Source organism: Monodon monoceros, unplaced genomic scaffold (assembly GCF_005190385.1).
Source record: "Monodon monoceros isolate NGI ecotype Baffin Bay Population unplaced genomic scaffold, NGI_Narwhal_1 Super_Scaffold_16, whole genome shotgun sequence".
NCBI lineage: Eukaryota > Metazoa > Chordata > Mammalia > Artiodactyla > Monodontidae > Monodon > Monodon monoceros.
This window is the reverse complement of record NW_021703772.1, coordinates 111,238,985-111,262,015: the sequence shown is the minus strand read 5'-3', so window position 1 is coordinate 111,262,015 and position 23,031 is coordinate 111,238,985. Positions and strand designations below refer to the sequence as shown.

The 23,031-nt window shown below is 41.2% G+C and overlaps 1 protein-coding gene across 3 annotated transcripts in view; it reads left to right on the top strand.

The window, feature by feature from the left end:
* The window catches only part of OCA2 (OCA2 melanosomal transmembrane protein), a 271,619-nt gene that overhangs the window by 34,580 nt on the left and 214,008 nt on the right, over positions 1–23,031 (top strand). For all 3 annotated transcript variants that reach the window (XM_029225950.1, XM_029225951.1, XM_029225952.1), the window contains exons 3-7: positions 13,913–14,011; positions 15,401–15,592; positions 18,608–18,665; positions 20,722–20,794; positions 22,188–22,348. In XM_029225950.1, coding sequence (XP_029081783.1) covers positions 13,913–14,011; positions 15,401–15,592; positions 18,608–18,665; positions 20,722–20,794; positions 22,188–22,348 — 583 coding nt within the window. The remainder of the gene's footprint in view (positions 1–13,912; positions 14,012–15,400; positions 15,593–18,607; positions 18,666–20,721; positions 20,795–22,187; positions 22,349–23,031) is intronic.

Genomic DNA, 23,031 nt, shown 5'->3' with positions numbered 1-23,031 from the left:
GTTGGTTGTAGATTTTTCCCTTTCATCACTTTGAATATATCAAGTCACTCCCTTCTGGACTGCAGTTTCTGCTGAAAAATCAGCTGATAGCCTTATGGGAGTTTCCTCGTACATTACTAGTTATTTTCCCTTGCTGTTTTTATTACTCTCTCCTTATCTTTAATTTTTGTAATTTTACTTATAATGTATCTTGGTGTAGATCACTTTGGGTTGATCCTATTTGGAACTTTCTGTGCTTCCTGGACCTGGATGTCTGTTTCCTTTCCCAGGTTAGAAATGTTTTCAGCAGTTGTCTTCAAATAAGTTCTCTGCCCCTTTCTCTTTCCTTCTTCTTCTGGGACCCCTATAACGTGAATGTTTGTTAGTATGCTTGATGTTGTCCCAGAAGTCTCTTAAACTGTTCCATTAATAAATTTTTCTTTTTTCTGCTCAGCTTGCATGATTCTCATTACTTTTCCAGTTCACTGATCTGTTCCTCTGTCTCATCTAATCTGCTGCAAAACTCTTTCTGGTGTATTTTTTATTTAAGTTATTGTATCCTTCAGCTCTCTTTGGTTTTTCTTTATATTTTCTAAGTTTGTGGTAAACTTCTCACTGTGTTTATCCATTCTTCTGAATTTGTTGAGCATCTTTATGGTCATTTCCATGGAAACTCTATCAGGTAGATTGTTTATCTCCACTTTGCTTTGTTCTTCTGGTGTTTTATTTTATTCCATCATTTGGAACATGTTCCTCTGTCACCTTATTTTACCTAATTCTCTATTTTTATTTCTATGCATTAGATAGAATGGTTACATTTTTGTATCTTGGAGAAGTGGCCTTATGGAGGAAATGTTCTATATGTCTCAGCAGGGCACTCCCCTCTGGTCACCAGAGCTAACTACTCTAGGGTTGCCCCCTATGTGGGCTGTGTGGGTCCTTCTGTTGTGATGGGCTGACTACTGTGGGTCATCTGGTGGGTGGCTGGCCCCTGGTCTGGCTGGTTGCCAGGCCCTGCCTTTTGCAAAGGATTCTGGCAGCTGATGGGTGGGGCTGTGTCACAAAGTGGCTGGCTGCGGAGCCCAAATGGTTGCAGGGCTAGTGCTGAAACCACTGCTGCTCCTACTGCTACCACAGCCACAGCCAAAGTTGAAGCAAATGGAGGGCCAGAGGAGCCAGATGAAGATATGGGAGTTGTTCTCTTTGACTAATCATCAAAAAGCAACCAACTCAGCCAGGTTTATTTGTGAAACAAGAAAATAGAGGTTTACTTCTCTTAAAGAAAAAAAAAAGGTCAAGGGTCCTGGATCTAGTGTCAGCCTATTGGTGGGCTGAGCTGGGCTTGTGGGGCTCCTGGAGCTGGTATCATCCTGCTGGTGGGTGGGGCTTAGGGGAGTGTGTCCCAGGGCTGGTGCCAGACTGCTAGTGGGTATACCAGGGTGCTGGGGTCTCTGGCTTCAGGACTCTGGGGGTCCCAGAGTTGGTGTCAGTCTGCTGGTTGGCCAAGCTGGATCCTGGGGTCTCTGGCTACAGAGCCCAGGGGGTTCTGGAGCTGGTGTCAGCTCTTTGGTAGGTGGGTCCAAATCCTGGTGTGGCTAGCTGAGGGGCCCAAGCTGTTCCAAAGCTGGTGTCGGCTTATTGGTGGGCAGGGACAGGGTCGTGGGCATTCTGGGGTAAGTGCTGGCTCTCAGTTTTTTAGTGGAGCTGCTTACCAATGTCTCTGGCTCTAAGGCCTGGGTGTCCTGGAGCTGGTGTTGGTCTGCTGGTGAGTGGGGCTGGGTCCCAACAGTCCACGGTGGTCTTGGGGCTAGTGCTGGTATGCTGATGCATGGGTCCATGTTCTGTGCCCTCTCGTGGGTGGTGTTGTGTCCTTCGGTGGCTGGAAGGTCCTAAGGCAGTGGGTCTGCTGGTGGGTGGGGATGTGTCCGCACCCAGCTGGTTGCTTGGCCTGAGGCATCCCAGTACTAGTGTCAATAGGCTGGTGGTTGAGACTGGGTCCTGGTGCTTATAAGCTGGAAGGAGGATTCCAAAGTGATGCTTGCCAGCACCAATGTCCTCATGGTAGAGTGAGATCCCCAAAATCTCTTCCACCCACATCTATGTCCCCAGGGTAAGCTCCAGTTACCTCCTTCCTCTCCAGGAGGCTCTCCAAGATCTGCAGGTCTGTCTGACACAGGCTCCTTTCAAATTACTGCTTCTGCCCTGGATCCTGGAGCGTGTGAGGTTTTGTGCATGCCTTTTAAGAGTGGAGACTCTATATTCCACAGCTCTCTGACTCTCCTGAAGGTAAGCCCCACTGGCCTTCTGGGGACTCATCTTCCTGGTGCAGCTGGGGGGCCTGATGTGGGGCTCAGACTTCTTGTTCTTTGTGGGGAACCACTGCAATTGTAATTATCCTCCATTTGTGGTTGCCCACACAGGGGATACTGCATCTCCACCCCTCTTATCCATCTTGTGGTTGCTTTTTCATATCTTTAGTTGTAGAAGATCTTTTCTGCCTTCAATTCTTTCTTACTGATAGTTGCTCTATAAATTGTTATCATTTTGGTGTTTCCGTGGGAGGAGGTGAGCTCAGAGTTTTTCTACTATGCCATCCTCCCCAGCTCTGATTTTGCTCTCTTTTAACAATCATCCTATAATAGAGGGAATAAACAACAAAAAATAGAGAAAGCAGACTTCATTCTGGTGGCACCCTGACCCTTATGTTTGGGATTCTGAACCTCCTCTTGTAGCTGCAGCCCTGGAACTCTGCAGGATACTTCTTGATGCTGCTTTCCCCCGTTCCTCACTGAGGAATTCCACCCCTTTGCTACTTGAGGCCTCCAAGTGAGAGGAATAAATTGTTTATACATTTTAAATGACATAGGAGAAACAAAACTGCCAAGTTAAAGATGAATAAATTTTTCTAATATGCTAGTTTTCTTCATAGAAAAAGTAAACAATGTTTCACACAGCCTCCCCCATTTCTTCACTCCATTTCTCATTCCCTTATCTAAATATAGCATGGCTTTGAATCTCAAATCCCAGAAAACCTTGAATGAATTCTCAGTTCTTTTATTATAAAATAGCACATAAGATCTGATATGGATTAAATGTAGTATATTGTCAGACTGAATTATCTGACATGACCAGTTCATCTGTCATGAACTGATTACTGTTTTTACTATTAACAAGCCAAAGTAAATAAATTGTTAAAAATTTGGAAATTGAAGGGGAAAAATGATTTTACAACAATTATTACTATCTACTGGCATTTACCTGTATTCCCTTCTGGCCTTCTCCCATATGTAATATGTAGTTTTACATTTTTGTGCTCATAGTAAACGTCATTTTATATTTCTTTTATGTAATTTTATATTATAAATACTATCAGTGTTGTTACATATTGTCCAAAGCTATTATTTTATATATATGTATTTCATTGAAATACAGTTGTTTTACAGTATTGTGTTAGTTTCAGGAGTACAACTTAGAGATTCAATATCTTTACAGATTATATTCCATTATAGGTTATTACAAATAATGGGTATAATTCTCTGTGCTATACAGGAGTAGTTTGTAGCTGTACCATTTTATAGTCCCACCGACAGTGTACAAGTGTTCCCTTTTCTCCACATCCTGGCCAACATTTTTTATTTGTAGACTTTTTGATGACAGCCATTCTGGCAGGTGTGAGGTGATTCTCATTATGGTTTTGATTTGCATTTCTCTAATAGTTATTGATATTGAGTTTCTTTTCATGTGCGTGTTAGCTATCTGTATGTCTTCTTTGGAAAAATGTCTATTTAAGTCTTCTGCCAATTTTTTTTATTGGATTTTTTTTTTTTTAATATTCAGTTGTACGAGCTGTTTGTGTATTTTGGATATTAATCCCTTGTTAGTACCATCATTTGTAAATATTTTCTCCCATTCTGTAGGTTGTCTTTTCATTTTGTTGTGCAAAAGCTTTTAAGTTTGATTAGGTCCTATTTATTTATTTATTTTTTGCGGTACGCGGGCCTCTCACTGTTGTGGCCTCTCCCGTTGTGGAGCACAGGCTCCGGACGTGCAGGCTCAGTGGCCATGGCTCACGGGCCCAGCCACTCCACGGCATGTGGGATCCTCCCGGACCGGGGCATGAACCCGCGGCCCCTGCATTGGCAGGTGGGCTCTCAACCACTGTGCCACCAGGGAAGCCCTATTTTTGTTTTTATTAATTAATTTATTTTTGTCTTGGGAGACTGATTTAAGAAAATATTACTATGATTTATGTCTGAAAATGTTTGGCCTATGTTCTCTTCTAGCAGTTTTATGGTGTCATGTCTTACGTTTAGGTCTTTAAACCATTTTAAGTTCATTTTTATATATGGTGTGCGGGAGTGCTGTAATTTCATTGTTTCACATGTGGCTGTCCAGTTTTCCCAGCATCACTTGTTGAAGAGACTGTCTTTTCTCCATTGTATATTCTTGCTCCTTTGTCATAAATTGACTGTAGGTGAGTAGGTTTATCTCTGGGGCTTCTAGTCAGTTCCATTGATCTATGTGTCTGTTTTTGTGCCAATATCACACTGTTCTGATTACTGTAGTTTTGTAGTATAGTTTGAAGTCTGGTAGGGTTATACCTCCATCTTTGTTCTTTTTTCTCAAGACTGCTTTGGCAACTTGGGGTCTTTTGTGGTTCCATATAAATTTTAGAATTATTTGTTCTAATTCTGTGAAAAATATCGTGGCTATTTTGATAGGGATTGTAGTAAGTCTGTAGGTTGCTTTCAGTAGTATGGCCATTTTAATAATATTAATTCTTCCAATCCAAAAGCACAGAATATCTTTCAATTTCTTTGAACGACCTTCAATTTCCTTCATTAATTTTTATAGTTTTCATTATATAGGTCTTTCTCCTCCCTTAGTTAAGATTATTCCTAGGTTTCTTTTTAGATGAGATTTTTAACAAGGTTTTTTTTTTTCTTACTTTCTCTTCCTGATATTTCATCATTAGTGTTTAAAAATGCAATAGATTTCTGTATATTAATCTTGTATCCTGCAACCTTGATGAATTCCTTTATTAGGTCTAATAGTTTTGAGGTGTAAACTTTAGAGTTCTCTAAATAAAATATCATGTCATCTGCAAATAGTGACAGTTTTACCTGTCTCCTTCTAATTTGGATACCTTTTATTTCTTTTTCTTTTCTGATTGCTGTGGCTAGGACTTCCAATACTATGTTAAAGAGAAGCATATTTGTCTTTTTCCTGAATTTAGCAGGAAGGCATTTGGCTTTTCACCATTGAGCATTAGGCTGAATGTGGGTTTGTCGTAAGTGGCCTTTATTATGTTGAGATGTGTTACCTTTATACCCACTTTGATGAGTGCTTTTTTATTTAACATCTTTATTGAGGTATAATTGCTTTACATTGTTGTGTTAGTTGCAGATGTATAACAAAGTGAATCAGCTATACGTATACATATATCCCCATATCCCCTACCTCTTGCATCTCCCTCTCTCCCACCCTCCCTAACCCACCCATCTAGGTGGTCACAAAGCACTGAGCTCATCTCCCTGTGCTCTGCAGTTGCTTCCCACTAGCTATCTATTTTACATTTGGTAGTGTATATATGCCCATGCCACTCTCTCAGTTCATCCCAGCTTACGCTTCCCACTCTCCCTGTCCTCAAGTCCATTCTCTACGTCTGAATTTTTATTCCTGTCCTGCCCATAGGTTCTAAAGAACCATTCTTTTTTTTCTTTAGATTCCATATATATATATGTGTTAGCATACAGTATTTGTTTTTCTCTTTTTGACTTACTTCACTCTGTAAGACACATTCTAGGTCCATCCACCTCACTACAAATAACTCAATTTCGTTTCTTTTTATGGCTGAGTAATATTCCATTGTATATATGTGCCACATCTTCTTTATCCATTCATCTGTTGATGGACACTTAGGTTGTTTCTATGTCCTGGCTATTGTAAATAGAACTGCAATGAACATTGTGGTATATGACACTTTTTGAATTATGGTATTCTCAGGGTATATGCCCAGTAGTGGGATTGCTGGGTCATATGGTAGTTCTATTTTTAGTTTTTTAAGGAACCTCCATACTGTTCTCCATAGTGGCTGTATCAATTTACATCCCCACCAACAGTGCAAGAGGGTTCCCTTTTCTCCACACCCTCTCCAGCATTTATTGTTTGTAGATTTTTTGATGATGTCCATTCTGACCAGTGTGAGGTGATACCTCATTGTGATTTTTGTTTGCATTGCTCTAATGATTAGGGATGTTGAGCATCCTTTCATGTGTTTGTTGGAAATCTGTATATCTTCACTGCAGAAATATCTATTTAGGTCTTCTGCCCATTTTTGGATTGGGTTTTTTGTTTTCTTGATAATGAGTTGCATGAGCTGCTTGTATATTTTGGAGATGAATCCTTTGTCAGTTGCTTCATTTGCAAATATTTTCTCCCATTCTGAGTGTTGTCTTTTCATCTTGTTTAAGGTTTCCTTTGTTGTGCAAAAGATTTTAAGTTTCATTAAGTCCCACTTATTTATTTTTGATTTTATTTCCCTTTCTTAAGGAGGTGGGTACAAAAGGACCTTGCTGTGATTTATGTCAAAGAGTGTTCTGCCTATGTTTTCCTCTAAGAGTTTTATAGTGTCTGGCCTTACATTTAGGTCTTTAATCCATTTTGAGTTTATTTTTGTGTATGGTGTTAGGGAGTGATCTAATTTCATTCTTTTACATGTAGCTATCCAGTTTTCCTGGCACCACTTATTGAACAGGCTGTCTTCTCTCCATTGTATATTTTTGCCTCCTTTGTCAAAGATAAGGTGACCATATGTGCGTGGGTTTATCTCTGGGCTTTCTATCCTGTTCCATTGATCTATATTTCTATTTTTGTGCCAGTACCACACTGTCTTGATTACTGTAGCTTTGTAGTATAGTCTAAAGTCAGGGAGCCTGATTCCTCCACCTCCATTTTTCTTTCTGAAGATTGCTTTGGCTATTCGGGGTATTTTGTGTTTCCAAACAAATTGTGAAATTTTTTATTCTAGTTCTGTGAAAATGCCATTGGCAGTTTGATAGGGATTGCATTGAAAGTGTAGATTGCTTTGGGCAGTATAGTATTTTCACAATGTTGATACTTTCAATCCAAGAACATGGTATATTTCTCCATCTGTTTGTATCTTCTTTAATTTCTTTCATCAGTGACATATAGTTTTCTGCATACAGGTCTTTGGTCTCCTTACGTAGCTTTATTCCTAGGTATTTCATTCTTTTTATTACAATGGTAAATGGGAGTGTTTCCTTAATTTTTCTTTCAGATTTTTCATCATTAGTGTATAGGAACACAAGAGACTTCTGTGCATTAATGTTGTATCCTGCTACTTTACCAAATTCATTGATTAGCTCTAGTAGTTTTCTGGTATCATCTTTAGGATTCTCTATGTAGAGTACCATGTCATCTACAAGCAGTGACAGTTTTGCTCCTTATCTTCTGATTTGGATTCATTTTATGTCTTTTTCTTCTCTGATTGCTGTGGCTAAAACTTCCAAATCCATGTTGAATAATAGTGGTGAGAGTGGGCATCCTTGTCGTGTTTCTGATTTTAGATGAAATGGTTTCAGTTTTTCATCATTGAGAATGCTGTTGGGTGTGCATTTGTCATATATGGCCTTTATTATGTTGAGGTGAGTTCTCTGTATGCCTACCTTCTGAAGAGCTTTTAGCCTAAATGGCTTTTGAATTTTGTTGAAAGCTTTTTATGCATCTATTGAGATGATCATATGGTTTTTATCCTTCAATTTGTTATATGGTGTATCACCATGATTGATTTGCATATATTGAAGAATCCTTTCTTTGTAACAGTTTTGTGTGGTTTTGGTATCAGGGTGATGGTGGCCTTGTAGAATGAGTTTGGGAGTGTTCCTCCCTCTGCTATATTTTGGAAGAGTTTGAGAAGTATAGGTGTTAGCTCTTCTCTAAATGTTTGATAGAATTCGACTGTGAAGCCATCTGGTCCCAGGTTTTTGTTTGGTGCAAGATTTTTAATCACAGTTTCAATTTCAGTCCTTGTGATTGGTCTGTTTATATTTTCTATTTTTTCCTGGTTCAGTCTCGGAAGGTTGTGGTTTTGTAAGAATTTGTCAATTTCTTCCAGGTTGTCCCTTTTATTGGCATATAGTTGCTTGTAGTAATCCCTCGTGATCCTTTGTATTTCTGCAGTGTCAGTTGTTAGTTTTCCCTTTTCATTTCTAATTCTGTTGATTTGAGTCTTCTCCCTGTTTTTCTTGATGAGTCTGGCTAATGGTTTATCAATTTTGTTTATCTTCTCAAAGAACCAGCTTTTACTTTTATTGATCTTTGCTATTGTTTCCTTCATTTATTTTTCATTTATTTATGATCTGATCTTTATGATTTTTTTCCTTCTGCAAACTTTGGGGTTCTTTTGTTCTTCTTTCTCTAATTGCTTTAGGTGTAAGCTTAGGTTCTTTATTTGAAATGTTTCTTGTTTCTTGAGGTAGGTTTTTATTGCTATAAACTTCCCCCATAGAACTTCTTTTGCTGCATCCCATAGGTTTTGGGTTGTCGTGTTTTCATTTTCATTTATTTCTTGGTATTTTTTATTTCCCCTTTTCTTCAGTGATCTCTTGGTTATATAGTAGTGTATTGTTTAGCCTCCATATGTTTGTATTTTGTTACAGTTTTTTTCCCCTGTAATTGTTATCTAGTCTCATAACATTGTGGTCAGAAAAGATACTTGATATGATTTCAATTTTCTTAAATTTACCAAGGCTTGAATTGTGACCCAAGATATGATCTATCCTGGAGAATGTTCTGTAAGCACTTGAGTAGAAAATCTATTCTGTTGGTTTTGGATGGAATGTCCTATAAATATCAATTAAGACCATCTTGTTTAATGTATCATTTAAAGCTTGTGTGTCCTTATTTATTTTCATTTTGGATGATCTGTCCATTGGTGAAAGGGGGGGTGTTAAAGTCCCCTACTATGGTTGTGTTACTGTTGATTCCCCCATTTATGGCTGTTAGCATTTGCCTTATGTATTGAGGTGCTCTTATGTTCGGTGCATCAATATTTACAATTGTTATATCTTCTTTTTGGATTGATCCCTTTGTCATTATATAGTGTTCTTCTTTGTTGTTGTAATAGTCTTTATTTTAAAGTCTATTTTGTGTTATATAAGAATTGCTGCTCCAGCTTTCTTTTGATTTCCATTTGCATGTAATATCTTTTTCCCTTCCCTCACTTTCAGTCTGTATGTGTCCCTAGGTCTGAAGTGTGTCTCTTGTAGATAACATATATATGGGTCTTGTTTTTGTATCCATTTATCCAGTCTATGTATTTTGGTTGGAGCATTTAATCCATTTACATTTAAGGTAATTATCGATATGTATGTTCCTTTTACCATTGTCTTAATTGTTTTGGGTTTGTTAATGTAGGTCTTTTCCTTCTCTTGTGTTTCCTGTCTAGAGAAGTTCCTTAGCATTTGTTGTAAAGATGCTTTTGTGGTGCTGAATTCTCTTTGATTTTGCTTGTGTGTAAAGGTTTTAATTTATTCGTTGAATCTGAATGAGACCCTGATGGGTAGAGTAATCTTGGTTGTGGGTTTTTCCCTTTCATCACTTTAAATAGATCCTTACACTCCCTTCTGGATTGCAGAATGACTGCTGAACGATCAGCTGTTAACCTTATGGGGATTCCCTGTATGTTATTTGTTGCTTTTCTCTTGCTGCTTTTAATATTTTTTCTTTGTATTTAATTTTTGATAGTTTGATTAATATGTTTCTTGTCATGTTTCTTCTTGGATTTATCCTTTATGGAACTCTGTGCTTCCTGGACTTGATTGACTATATCCTTTCTCATATTAGGGAAGTTTTCAACTATAATCTTTTCCAATATTTTCTCAGTCCCTTTCTTTTTCTCTTCTTCTGGGACCCCTATAATTCAGATACTGGTGTGTTTAATGTTGTCCCAGAGGTCTGTGTGATTGTCCTTAATTCTTTTGATTTTTCTTTTTTTCTCCTCTGCACTAGTTATTTCCCCTATTTTATCTTCTGGGTTACTTGTCTGTTCTTCTGCCTCAGTTATCCTGCTATTGATTCCTTCTAGAGAATTTTAAATTCCATTTATTGTGTTGTTTATCATTGTTTGTTTGCTCTTTAGTTCTTCTAGGTCCTTGTTAAACGTTTCCTCTATTTTCTCCATTCTATGTTCAAGATTTTGGGTCATCTTTACTATCAGTGCTCTGAATTCTTTTTTAGGTAGCCTGCCTATTTCCTCTTCATTTGTTTGGTCTGGTGGGTTTTTATCTTGCTCCTTCATCTGCTGTGTATTTGTCTGTCTTCTTATTGGCTTAACTTACTTTGTTTGTGGTCTCCTTTTCGCGGGCTCTCGGTTCGTAGTTCCCATTGTTTTTGGTGTCTGCCCCCAGTGGGTAAGATTGGTTCAGTTGCTTGTGTAGGCTTCCTGGTGGAGGGGACTGGTGCCTGTTCTCTGGCAGATGAGGCTGGATCTTTTCTTTCTGGTGGGCAGAATCGCATCTGGTGGTGTTTTTGGGGGGTGTCTGTGAACTTCGTATGATTTTAGGCAGACTCTTTGCAAATGGGTGGGCTTGTGTTCCTGTCTTGCTAGTTGTTTGTCATGGGGTTTCCAGCACTGGAGCTTGCTGATCATTGGGTGGAGCTGGGTCTTAGCATTGAGATGGAGATCTCTGGGAGAGCTCTTGCTGACTGATATTCCATGGGACGTGGAGCTCTCTTGTGGTCCAGTGTTCTGAACTAGACAATTGTGGTAAAAATCTGACTGGTATCTTGGATTTTTCTTTGCTGGGTGATATATCCTGACCAACATGCCAGCCCCTCTGCACCGGCTAAGGGAGTATTCAAAGAAGCAGTTAAAATGCATTGCAGGCAACATGGGCATGAGGATCCTCAGGGAGTACACAAAACAGGGACCTCTTAATTTCTCCTGGATGATGTGGAAAGGTTGTGAGATCTGTAGGAAGAAGACATGCTATACAAACAATGTTGAAAGAAAGCATATTATATATATAAACGCCCTAGACAAGGGTGGAAGCCTGTTACAAGAAGTAAAAGTATTTCTGAAAGTTTGAAGAGTAGATTTGGGTAAAGGGAGTTAAAGAAAATCTAGAGGTGAAGCTGAGGTGACATGCAGGTGGTGTATCTTAAAGGACTCTTTAAAACCTGATGAGTGTTTTTATCATGAATGGGTGTTGAATTATGTCAAATGCTTTTTCTGAGTCTATTGATATGATCATGTGGTTTTTGTCTTTCCTTTTGTTAATGTGCTGTATCACATTGATATGCATACAGTGAACAGTGAACCATCCTTGTAACCCTGGAACCAAACCAATCCAACTTGGTCATGGTCTATGATCCTTCTTATGTATTGTTGGATTTATTTGCTAATATTTTGTTGAGGAATTTTGCATCTATATTGGCTTGTAATTTTTCTTCATAGTGTCCTTGTGTGGTTTTTATATCAGGAAAATGGTGGCCTAATAAAATGAATTTTGCAGTGTTCCTTTCTCTTCAATCTTTTGGAATGGTTTGAGAAGGATAGGTATATATTCTTTATATGTTTGGTAAAGTTTCTCAGTGAATCTTTCCAGTCTTGGTCTTTTGTTCACAGGCAGTTTATTGTTTTTAAATTACAGATTCTATTTCACTTCTAGTGATCAGTCTCTTCAAAATTTCTGTTTCTTCTTCACTCAGTCTTAGCAGTCTGTATGTTTCTAGAAATTTGTTCATTTCTTCTAGGTTGTCCAATTTGTTGGTATATAACTGTTCATAGTATTCTCATAATTATTTGTATATCTGTAGTATTGGTTGTTATTTCTCCTCTTTAATTCTAATTTTGTTTATTTGGGTCCTTGCTTTTCTTCTTGGTGAGCCTTGGTGAGATTTGTCAATTTTGTTCATCTTTTTAGAAAACCAGCTCTTGGTTTTATTGATCTTTTATATTGTTTTCTTAAAATCTCTATTTTATTTATTTCCTCTCTGATCTCTATATTTCCTTCCTTTTGCTGACTTTGTGCTTTGTTCTTCTTTTTCTTTTATTTGGTAGGTTAAGTATTTGGTAGGTTAATTTGTTCATTTGAGATTTTTCTTTTATGTCAAGGAACGCCAGTATCACTATGAATTTCCCTTATAGAACTGCTTTTGCTGTATCCCATAGCTTTTGGGAAGTTGTGTTTTCATTTTCATTTGTCTTGAGGTATTTTCTGATTTCCACTTTGATTTTATCATTGACCCATTGGTTTTTTAGTAGCATGTTATTTAGTCTCCACTGTTTTCTCTTTTTCTTTCTGTTGTTCATCTCTAGTTTCATACTGTTGTGGTCGACAAACATGCTTGATATTATTGCTATCTTCCTAAATAGATGAGTCTTTTTTTGTGACCTAGTATGTAGTCTGTCCTAGAGAAATTTCCTTGAAAAGTGTATATTCTGCATTTTGGGGGGATGTAGTCACCTGTAAATGTTCATTGCATTCAACTGGTCTATTCTGTCATTTAGGACCTCTGATGCCTTATTGATTTTTTTGTCTGGTTGATCTGTCCATTGATGTCAGTGGGGGTGTTAAAGTCTCTTGCTATTTTTGTATTATTTTCAATTTCTCCCTTTAAGTTTGTTAGTATTTGCTTTATATATTTAGGTGCTCCTGTATTGGTTGTGTATATGTTAATAAGTATTGTATCCTCTTCTTATATTGATCCTTTCATCATTATTTAATGTCCTTCTTTGTCTTTCATTATAACCTTTGTTTTAAAGTCTATTTTGTCTGATATGGATATTGCTACCCCTTTTTTCTTGTCATTTTGATCTGCATGAAATATCTTTTTCCATCCCTTCACTTTCAGTCTGTGTGTTTTTCTCACTGAAGTGAGTCTCTTGTAGGCAATGTATTGAAGGGTCTTGCTTTGTTATTCAATCAGCCACCCTATGTCTTTTGATCAGCACATTTAGTCCATTGACATTTAGTAATTATTGATAGGCAAGTACTTATTACCATTTTATTCCGTATTTTACAGTTGTTTTTGCAGTTCTTCTTTGTTCATTTCTTATTATTTTTCTTGTTGTGGTTTGATGATTTTCTTTTGTATTACACTTGAGTTCCTTTCTTTTGGGTTTTTGTGAATCCATTCTATGTTTTTGATTTGTAGTTACTCTGGTTTTCAAGTATGTTAACCCACAACTATATCTATTTGCTTTAGATGGAGAGTCATATAAGTTCAAACACATTCTAAAAGATCTACATCTTTTTCAACATCCTTATTGGAGTATAATTGCTTTACAATGGTGTGTTAGTTTCTGCTTTATAGCAAAGTGAATCAGTTATACATATACACATGTTTCCATATGTTTCCATATCTCTTCCCTCCTGCATCTCCCTCCCTCTCACCCTCCCTTTTCCACCCCTCTATGCGGTCACAAACCACTTAGCTGATCTCCCTGTGCTACGTGGCTGCTTCCCACTAGCTATCCACTTTACAATTGGTAGTGTATATATGTCCATGCCACTCTCTCACTTTGTCACAGCCTACCCTTCCCCCTTCCCATATCCTCAAGTCCATGATCTAGTAGGTCTGTGTCTTTATTCCTGTCTTACCCCTAGGTTCTTCATGACCTTCTTTTTTTCTTTTCTTAGATTCCATATATATGTGTTAGCATACAGTATTTGTTTTCTCTTTCTGACTTACTTCACTCTGTATGACAGACTCTAGGTCCATCCACCTCACTACAAATAACTCAGTTTCATTCCTCTTTATGGCTGAGTAATATTCCATTGTATATATGTGCTACAGCACCTAAGTGTCCATCAACAGATAAACGTTCTTGAATCTAGCCACAACCATCAGTGAGCACAGTCATCATTTTGTGTTGGTGATCCCTTTCTTTCACTGTGTTTTTCAGGTCTCACCCTCCTTTCCCCCAGTTCTTCAGCTGCAGTTCTAAAGACCCCTGCTTTACAGAAAACACACCTTTGCTGAGGAATTTCTCACAAGAGAAAGGGTGAGGTGTTTTTTTTTCTTTCTTTCTTATAAAATTAAGAAATCTCCGAGCATTATCCTTTGCACTTATGCTGGAGAATTTCTTCCTGAGATATGAATTTTTATCTGACATGTATGGTCTCTGCTAGATCCTTGTCGATTCAATGTGTGTTCATGATTCTAGTGGTTGTATTCTGTGCCTTATGAATTGCCAAGTAACCTTGAGCATAACCCTGCAATGATTGAATAGCACATGTACACACTCATGCATGCACACAGCTGGGAAAGGCCATCTTGCCAGGCCAGGGCTTCTCAACCAGGGTTGAGGTTGGCACTGTCAGGAGACATTTTTTGCTGTCACCAATGGGGGAGGGGCACTACTGGCATTTAGGGTAGAGGACAGGGATGCTGCTAAACATCCTGCATTGCACAGGACATCTCTCCACAACAAAGAATTATCTGGCTCAAATGTCAATAGTTATGAAGTTGAAAAATGTATGATTTAAAAGAAAACTCTATTTCCTGTAAGTTTGAAGTTCCTTTTTCTTGTTGTGAACCAGTCCTAAAGCAGTGATAAGAGTTCAGGAGAATGACAATGTCCTGTTGAGCTAACTGGGTTCGAAAGGCATAGATTGAGAGGCATAACATAATAGATTGTGGCTCTTGTGTCAATATTGCCACCCCACAAGTATTCCATGTATTTCCACAGGAAAATTCTGGGCTTGGTGCAGCCTTACTAGAGTCAAGTGCTGACTGACAATCTGTACTGAATGAGTTGTTCAGTTGTTCAGGGATTCAACCAAAATTAAATGGATATATCCACATGTAATTTTGATAAATTTTATGATACCCCTTGATTCATCCTTCTAGATATAGGTCCCATTCTTGGGCCCATCTAGTCCAGTACTGATGTCCCCCACTCCTGCTCATGCTCATGTAGATGTTGGGTGGGAAAGCTAGTTAGGCCATCTCCCCTGCAGCTCCATTACAGATATATACCTACAAAGAGGAGAAAAGGCTTACACCACTCACTGTGCTTCAGGATGAGTATAACAGGACCAGGTATTGAGAACTCCAGCACAGTCAAAGAGAAAGCAAAAACTGAAATGAGCTGGAGCTGGTCTGAGCCAGAAAAAGCTGTACTGGAAAGTTCCAAACTCAGAACAAGCTGATGTTTCTTGAAGGTCCACAATTTATTTTGAAGACTGTGTGACCCCAGATGATTTCCCTCCAGTCCAGGGTCTGTAACGTCAAGAAAGACCCATTCCCACCAGTCTGACAGTACTACAATATCGATGGTCCTTTGAAAAACAAGTATTGATTATACATTTCACGCTTACCCCTGAGATGAAGTGTTGCTTTGGAGATGCTACTATTTCTGTGAAAATAACCACAAAGCCTCGATTTCCAGGTCACGGTGTGTGCCCGTTTGCCACCCAGAGTTCATCAATGCTGAAGAATCTTGGAAGAACAGCTCAGCTGAGTGGGAGGGCGGATCCCTGCTGAGCAGAGAGTTGGTAGGTTCCTCTGGATCCGCCTCCTCAGAGAAGGGGGAGCTTCTGGACAGCGCTCACATCGGGTTCCACCGTCTTTCCAAGTTGAGGTAGGAAGACTTGGAGTGCCAGCACTGGCACAGGGTGTTGGTCGCACAGTGCACGCCGCCCACCTGGGACTGGGCTGGGGAGTGGGGTGCGGTGCGGGTATTGCCCACGCGACATCGTTCCTGAGGACAGGGTGGAGGTGAGGAAGAAGGCTAGGTGGCACTTTCCTGGAAGGTAATCTTCCTTTCCTCCAGGCCCTAGAAGACAGATAAAGCGGCATTCAAACCAGCATGGAGCCTTTAAGGCTACAAGAAAACCCAATTACAGACCTAAATGATGAACGCCCTACACACCTGTCCTTTCTGTTGTGTGGCTGGGGTCTTCAAGCCCATGAGGCTTTGTGGATGAAGTAGTCCCCGTGGTGTTTTAGAAGGTGATATTATCATTTGTATTCAGTGATGAAGCACGTTATTAGAAGGGTTCTGCACAGGAAGGAGAAAGAGGGTTTTTAGGGGTGATGCAGCTGCAGGTGGGGTCGAGAGAGGCCGAGTCCTCCGTGCACGCGTAGGAGGGCGGAGGACACACATGCGCTGGGGATCTGAGGGAATTTTGCAGCACCCCCCACGCGGGTCGGAGCAGGAGAGATCTCTCCCTTGTTTGTCTGTTGAGGCTTCTGCGTGAACATTTACTTGAAGGAGGGGTTCTGCTGTGAGCCACACATTTGAAAGTGGCATTTCCAGGGACACAATACCAGGACCACCAAGGTCCCCATTATGTATCTGCTCTGAGGTAGCTGAGGAACCAGCAGGGCTGGGCATGTCCGTGCAGCTGTCTCCTTGTTGCCTGGCATTCCCCTCGCTCCACAGCCTTCTGTGGGCTTCCACTAAAATGGTCTATGTGAAAACCCATGGATAGGTGAGAAGACACCATGAAGCTATCAAATATTAGTGTTATTATTTCTCTACATTAGGGGGCCCAGCTTTTCTGAAGCTGTTTGAAGAGCTGATTAGAAGTGTACCTACCTGCCTCCCAAAGTGTATCCGTCTTTACCTAGAGAGGCCCACTCTCAGTTGTCCTACTGATCTTTCAGGCAATCCTGAGAGGTAGGTGAGGTACTTCAGAGAGGGTAAGGATTTTGCCTGAGGTCATGCAGGTTGTGAGAGGAGCAAAGGGGTGGGGGGAGGAATGTGACCCCAGGTCCCCCACCAGTGCTTGACCGTGGAGATGTCTTTTCCCACCATGCCTCCCAGCCATGTGTTTCTTCACCTTGACTGGTCTTACCTCTTCTCATAGGTGTGACAAATATTGGCCGACTAATGTGCTATAAAATTATTTGAATAATGTGAAAGTGTGTGAACAGGGACCTGGCCCCATAGATCACCATGATGGTAAGCGCTGACACTGTTAACACCCTTCTCCAGCTGGCTGCCTCACAACTCCAGAGGATGCAAGCTTCCTCAAATGTCCCATACCATGGAAAATAGAACTAAGTACATTTAAGCCTTTACATTCAGTGGTTGTTTTATCTTCTACGATTCATAAAATAGTTGCCTCAAACTTGCCACTTAACTGAAAGACTTAATGCCATTCTTTTTAACATGTCTAGAAAGTACTACACATGTTTGTTGAAGAAACTTGTAAAAATTATTTTGGATGGTCAGCTCTGCTGTATATGTCAGTTATGTAGAAAGAAATTAGTATTTAAAATAGTTCAACTGGGCCAAGACAGGAATAAAGACGCAGACCTACTAGAGAATGGACTTGAGGATACGGGGAGGGGGAAGGGTAAGCTGGGACAAAGTGAGAGAGTGACATGGACATATATACACTACCAAACGTAAAATAGATAGCTAGTGGGAAGCAGCCACATAGCACAGAGAGATCAGCTTAGTGCTTTTTGACCACCTAGAGGGGTGGGATGGGGGGGTGGGAGGGAGGGAGATGCAGGAGGGAGGAGATGTGGGGATGTGTGTATATGTATGGCTGATTCACTTTGTTATAAAGCAGAAACTGACACACCATTGTAAAGCAATTATACTCTAATAGATGTTTCAAAAAAAAGTATTAAAAATAGTTAAATTAATGCTTCCTGCTTTAAAAGGAAATGTTTTTTGATTCCTATTTGAATAGGAGCTATTGATCATGATTTGGAAGGGTGAAATATTACTCATCAAATTCATTAAATCTGAGAGAATGCAAAAGAAGGTTTTACCATTTTGAAAGGATCAGAAAGGTTTTGAAAAAGATATCCCTATATAGACTTTATTCCTTTGTTCTACAAACATGTGTCAAGCACAGGCTGTGTACCAGCACCCTTCCTTTTGCAGGGCCAGAGCACAAATACCCCAGGGCTTGCTCTTGAGGAGTGGCCAGGGGAGAGCACCCCCAGCACTAGGCAGTGATTGTGTCTTCAGGAGGTAGGATCTGGTGGACCCTGGGGAGGTGACAGGAGCAGAGATAAGCCTGGAGTGGCTGCCAGGCCCACATTTGCCAAGGACCTGATGGCTACAATTAAGAAGTGTGTAATGATGACTGAGCCAGGGAGCCATCATGAGTCCTAAGAGGGCCTGAATGTCTATTGAATTATCTCCTAAGGAATTCTTAAAGGACTCTGCTGGTACAACTGGTTATAGCATTGCAATTTCTTTCTTGAATTGTTTGGTTATGTCTCAGTCGATGTTTATTTGATGATCAAATCCATATGCCTACCTTCCAGAAAACTTAGGGGAAAATAATTGATAAATATGAATCTGAGAGCTGAGATGAAGCTTGTTTCCAGGAAACTAGAGCCTTTAAAAGGCTAGTGAAGAGGCTCAAATCTTGATCTTCATCATCTCTGATAAGAAGCAGTGTTCAGACACTCAGGGTTAAGTTTGTTCCCCTCTATAACCTCCACCGATCTGCTGTTGTCCTCAGCAGTATCCTCTTTCATACCATGTTATGGGAAGAATTTCACACATGTGCTTTGAGATAAACATTACCCAAGGCTTCAGCAGGCATCTGAGGTTTGACAGTTTGGGGCACATGCAAGCAGGACTGCTGTCAGTGTGACCTGGGGCCTGTCTTTTCTCTTGCAGGTGCTGTGTGCAGTGGCTGAAAGTCACGGGCTTATTTGTCTTTGTGGTGTTGTGCTCTGTGAGTACCATGGCACCCTGAGCTCTGCTGTCTGCTCAGCAGAGCCCCCGGGTGCATTGTGCTGGGTAGCAGGGAACCTGAGGTGTGGGGCTCACACATTTCTTTGGAGGAGTTACTGAGGGTGTGTGGAATGGCAGCCTGGGGGTGGCTAGGGAGGCCTGCCCTTAGCAATGCTCCTCTGTTGTTGTCCCCAGTCATACAATGGAAGCCCTGAGGACCTGGCTTTGCTCTGTGGAAGGCAGTTAGCTTACCTGCAGGTCTCAATTCCCACCTTAAGCGGCTTACCAAATTCTCTTTTCAGCCACAAGCAGTAAACACTCTTTAGTTGTGTTGGGACATGTCTAGCAATCATGGGTGCACCCAGGAATGTCTCAGTGCCCCTTTGGGATGGCTCCCAGCTGGCCCACCCTGTCTGGGAGAGAGTGAAGTTCTATGTTTGCCCCTTCCCTGGAGGCTGCTCTGATTTTACTTGCCCATACATCCCCAGGGAGGGCTGCAGAGCCAGGGCCCTAGAGGTGATCTAAGTGTTCCCTCTGGCTTGAGGGGTCACGAGTTTCACTGCCAGCATTTGTGTGGTGTGTGCCCTGATGTAGCCCTAGCTGAGATCACATTGTATGCACTCAAAATATATTTGCTGAATGAGTGAGTGTGAGGCCCCCCATTTGCGTGTGTGCATGTGGGTGTGAGGCCCCCATGTCTGCCTGTGTGTCTGTGTGTGTGCACAAAGGTGTGAGGTACCAAGTGCCTGGCTGTGTGTTTGTGTGTGTGCATGCCTCTGTGGGTCTTTTTCTGTCTGTGAGCATTTTGAGGTTGTGTGTGTGCCTACGGACTTATTGTTAGAGTTAATAGCTACCTATTTTTAGCATTGGCATAGGATAGTTTGTGTGGGCCAGTTTTGGGAGACACCAGTAGGTGGTTTGTATGTGCCGCTGTGACAGGGTATGAGATTGTAAGCAAGGAAGGGGTGGGTGAGTGGTGTTTCCATACCTGTGCCTTGTGGACTCCAGGACTGGTGTGGCTGTGGCTTTTCTCTGTAGGCAGCCTGTGGTGACAGCCATGCTGGCTGCCCTTTGTGACTGGCAGCCGTGTATGTGACCATGTATAGCTGTGAATACATGGTCTTTATTATCTGTGTGTGTGGGCATGAGGGTTGGGACTCTATGTGTGTGCAGGATTGTACATGACAAGAGTCTCCTCTTCTCAGTGTGACATATAGGGAACAATGTTGCATTTCAGACAGCAAGGGAGCATGAAGTCAATACTGGCTGAATTGAAATGAGTAGAGGCATTCTTTAATAATCCACATGGGAGGAGAGCAGTGGCACAGAGAAAGGAAATCTAAGCACAGAACAAAAAAAAATTGCATTGAACTCTGAAAACTTCATGAGTTTACTTTTTTGGCTACCAGTTTGCCTTTCTACTTCCTATTCACACAGTTGTGTGGTTCTGAAACCCCCGCTGCTTAGCATAGCCTGGTGGGTGGGTGTACTGGGACATCCAAGGAGGAGGTATGGGTGGCCCAAGTCTCCCCTGACCCCTGAGAGCTGACCTGAGCTCTGTGTCTAGTCTTCATCCTTCTTCTGGTAATTGAAATTTTGGTGATTTGTGGACACAATCCAAAACAGAATTTGAGGAATTTGTTTTGAACTTCTGTAATCTGTTATCTCATCATCACTTTTACTTTCTGATGAAGTATAAGATACTCTGCAAATTCCACAAGCATGTGCTCCCACCATCATATGGGTTGTATTTCCTACTCTCCAGTATGGGAAAACCATGTTTACCCTCCTCTGATGATTTAATTTTATGGCTGGGCATTTAATCCTTAAAATTGGCAAATATCAATAATCAAGGCCCATTGTAGCAGAAAATAGTATAATGGATCAGAATTTTATCTTTTAATATCTCAGAAAAGCTATTTAGAGTAAGCTGGTGAATTTTGGATACATCAAGCAGCACCTTTATCATACCCGTATTTTCAGCTCTTATCAAAGTTACTTAAATCCTATTGCTCTCACACCACAAATGTATCATTAAATGTTTCTGATTGTTACAGATTTTATTTAGCCTGTATCCAGATGAAGGAAAGTTCTGGCAGTTGCTGGCTGTGTCACCGCTGGAAAGCTACTGTATCCAAACCTGTACTTAGATGGACAGTCGCCCATGGTTGAGTCACAAAGTGAAGAGACCCGAAAACTACCATGACAGTTGCCCAAGGTCACAGCCTAAGCAATTACCGTTCCTCCCTGTGTGTGTTTTGTTCCTCCAGGACGTTTGGTGAAAGATGAGGCTTCAGAACAGAAGGGGAGGGGCACTAGTGAGACTGCGATTGGGTGGGTGGTGGTGAGGTTCCCCATGGAAGTGTGACAGCAGCCAAACAGTGCATTTTAGTTAAGGCCCGGCTTCCTGTGGCTCTTGGATACTCTGTTCTGTTCCTTGCCCCCACCCTCTTGTGTTTTGGCTTGGGTGGTTCCTCTTGACCTATCTTTAAGTTCATTGGTTCTTTCCTTGGCTGTGTCATCTGAGTTTGATGATTGCTTGGTTTCTTATACTCTGGGCTCTCTTGCCTTTTTGTAGGCCTCAGCTGCCATAACAGAATACCACAGCCTGGGTGGCTTATAAATAAACAGACATTTATTTCTCACAGTTCTGGAGGCTGGACATCCAAGGTCAGGGTGGGCTGATTTGATTTCTAATGAGGGCTCTCTTTCTGGCTTGCAGATGGTCACCTTCCTTCTATGTCTTCACAGGGTCTTTCCTTTCCTGTGTGTGTGTGTGTGTGTGTGCATGTGTGTGTGTGTGTTTATGAGTGTGTATGTAGAGAGAGTGAGAGCTCTCTCGTATCTCTTCTTACAAGGACACTAATCCTATCAGATCTGGGCCTCACCCTATGACCTCATTTAACCTCAGTTACTTCCTTAGAGGCCCCATCTCCAAGTATAGCCACACAGGTGCTCAGGGCTTCAACATATGAATATAGGGGACATGGACATTCAGTCCATAGCACTGAGGTAAAGTTTTAAGCTTGGAGATGATCACACCTTAACTTTTATGGGCCTTAGTTTTGGGGTGGGGGGAGTCGTGTAAATCTAGTTAGAGGTTGGCTGGGTTGTGGTTTGTAGTTGCCATGGTAACCTTCAGTGCCCCAGACAGTTGGAATTTCTCGGCCTCTTTCCATCTGTCTACTGCTCATCATGAGTCCAGGAACTGGGGCAGGCGTTTTATGCTGGCTGCAAAGAGTAGAAGCAGAGATGATAGTAGGATGGGAGACACCACCTAAATGTTAAACCAGAGGATCCAAAACACAATTAAACAAAGCAAAACCAGTTGTGCATGTCAGGGGTGAGGGGCTGAAGAGGTAGGAGCAGTCAGGGCAGTGGCACAGGTGGAAGGGACGGCCTGGACATACATTTCCTTGTGCACTTTCCAAGATGGGTGTTCCCTGGGAAGGTGGGAAAGGTTGGGGGGGGACCCTCCAGGCCTCTCCTCCTTGCTTTGTAGTTCACCTTGACAGCCCCCCAGCTGTGAACCTCAGCAGCCATGCAGACTCCATGCTGCTCCAAGTGGACCTGGCAGGGGCTCTGGTGGCCAGTGGTCCAAGTCATCTCGGGAGAGAAGAGCACGTGGTGGTGGAGGTGACCCAGGCTAATGCTCCAGGCTCCAGGCAGTGGCGGCCACAGCAGGTTACACTCATAAGTTATTTGAAAGGAATTGTAAAAACTCATTTCACCTCTTTATAAACTGAGTTTCCTCTCTAATTGATTTGATGGGAGCCATAAGGCAATGACACCATTATTAGGCAAGCCCTTATCTTTTGCTTTGTCTTTGAAATTCTCTTTTCTCTAAGACAGTTATAAAACTCTCACCATTTCAGTAAAGTCAGGCTTTTGAGGTTTTTTTTTTTTAATTTAGAGTGATTTTACTGGGCAATTCAGGGAAACATTATATATTTGAAAGTGCAGTTAAACCTGAGCCTTCAAATATATAATGTTTCCTTCTGTACCATGAGGTACTCCAATACCACGGTCCCCTTGAGTTTGTGGACACTTGGCTAAGACTGTGTCTGGTTTCCTCGAGCTTCTGCTTCTATAGCAATAGGACCTTGTGCTCAGCGTCTAAGCCAAAGCCTTCAGTTCACATCCTGTGAAGGCTAGGAGAGCCAGCAGTGGCGTTGTCACCATGTCCCAGAGCCCAGACAAGGCCTGGCCCCTCTCTGTGCATCCTGACTTGTGCCCCAAGTCCTGGCCTCAGTGACTCCCCTGGATTATCATGATGACTTCTATATGAAGTCGTATCCATAGTTCATGGGTTTTCCTTATTATAACTAATAGAAGGAAACCCTGCTGGTACACAAGGCTGTGTCATC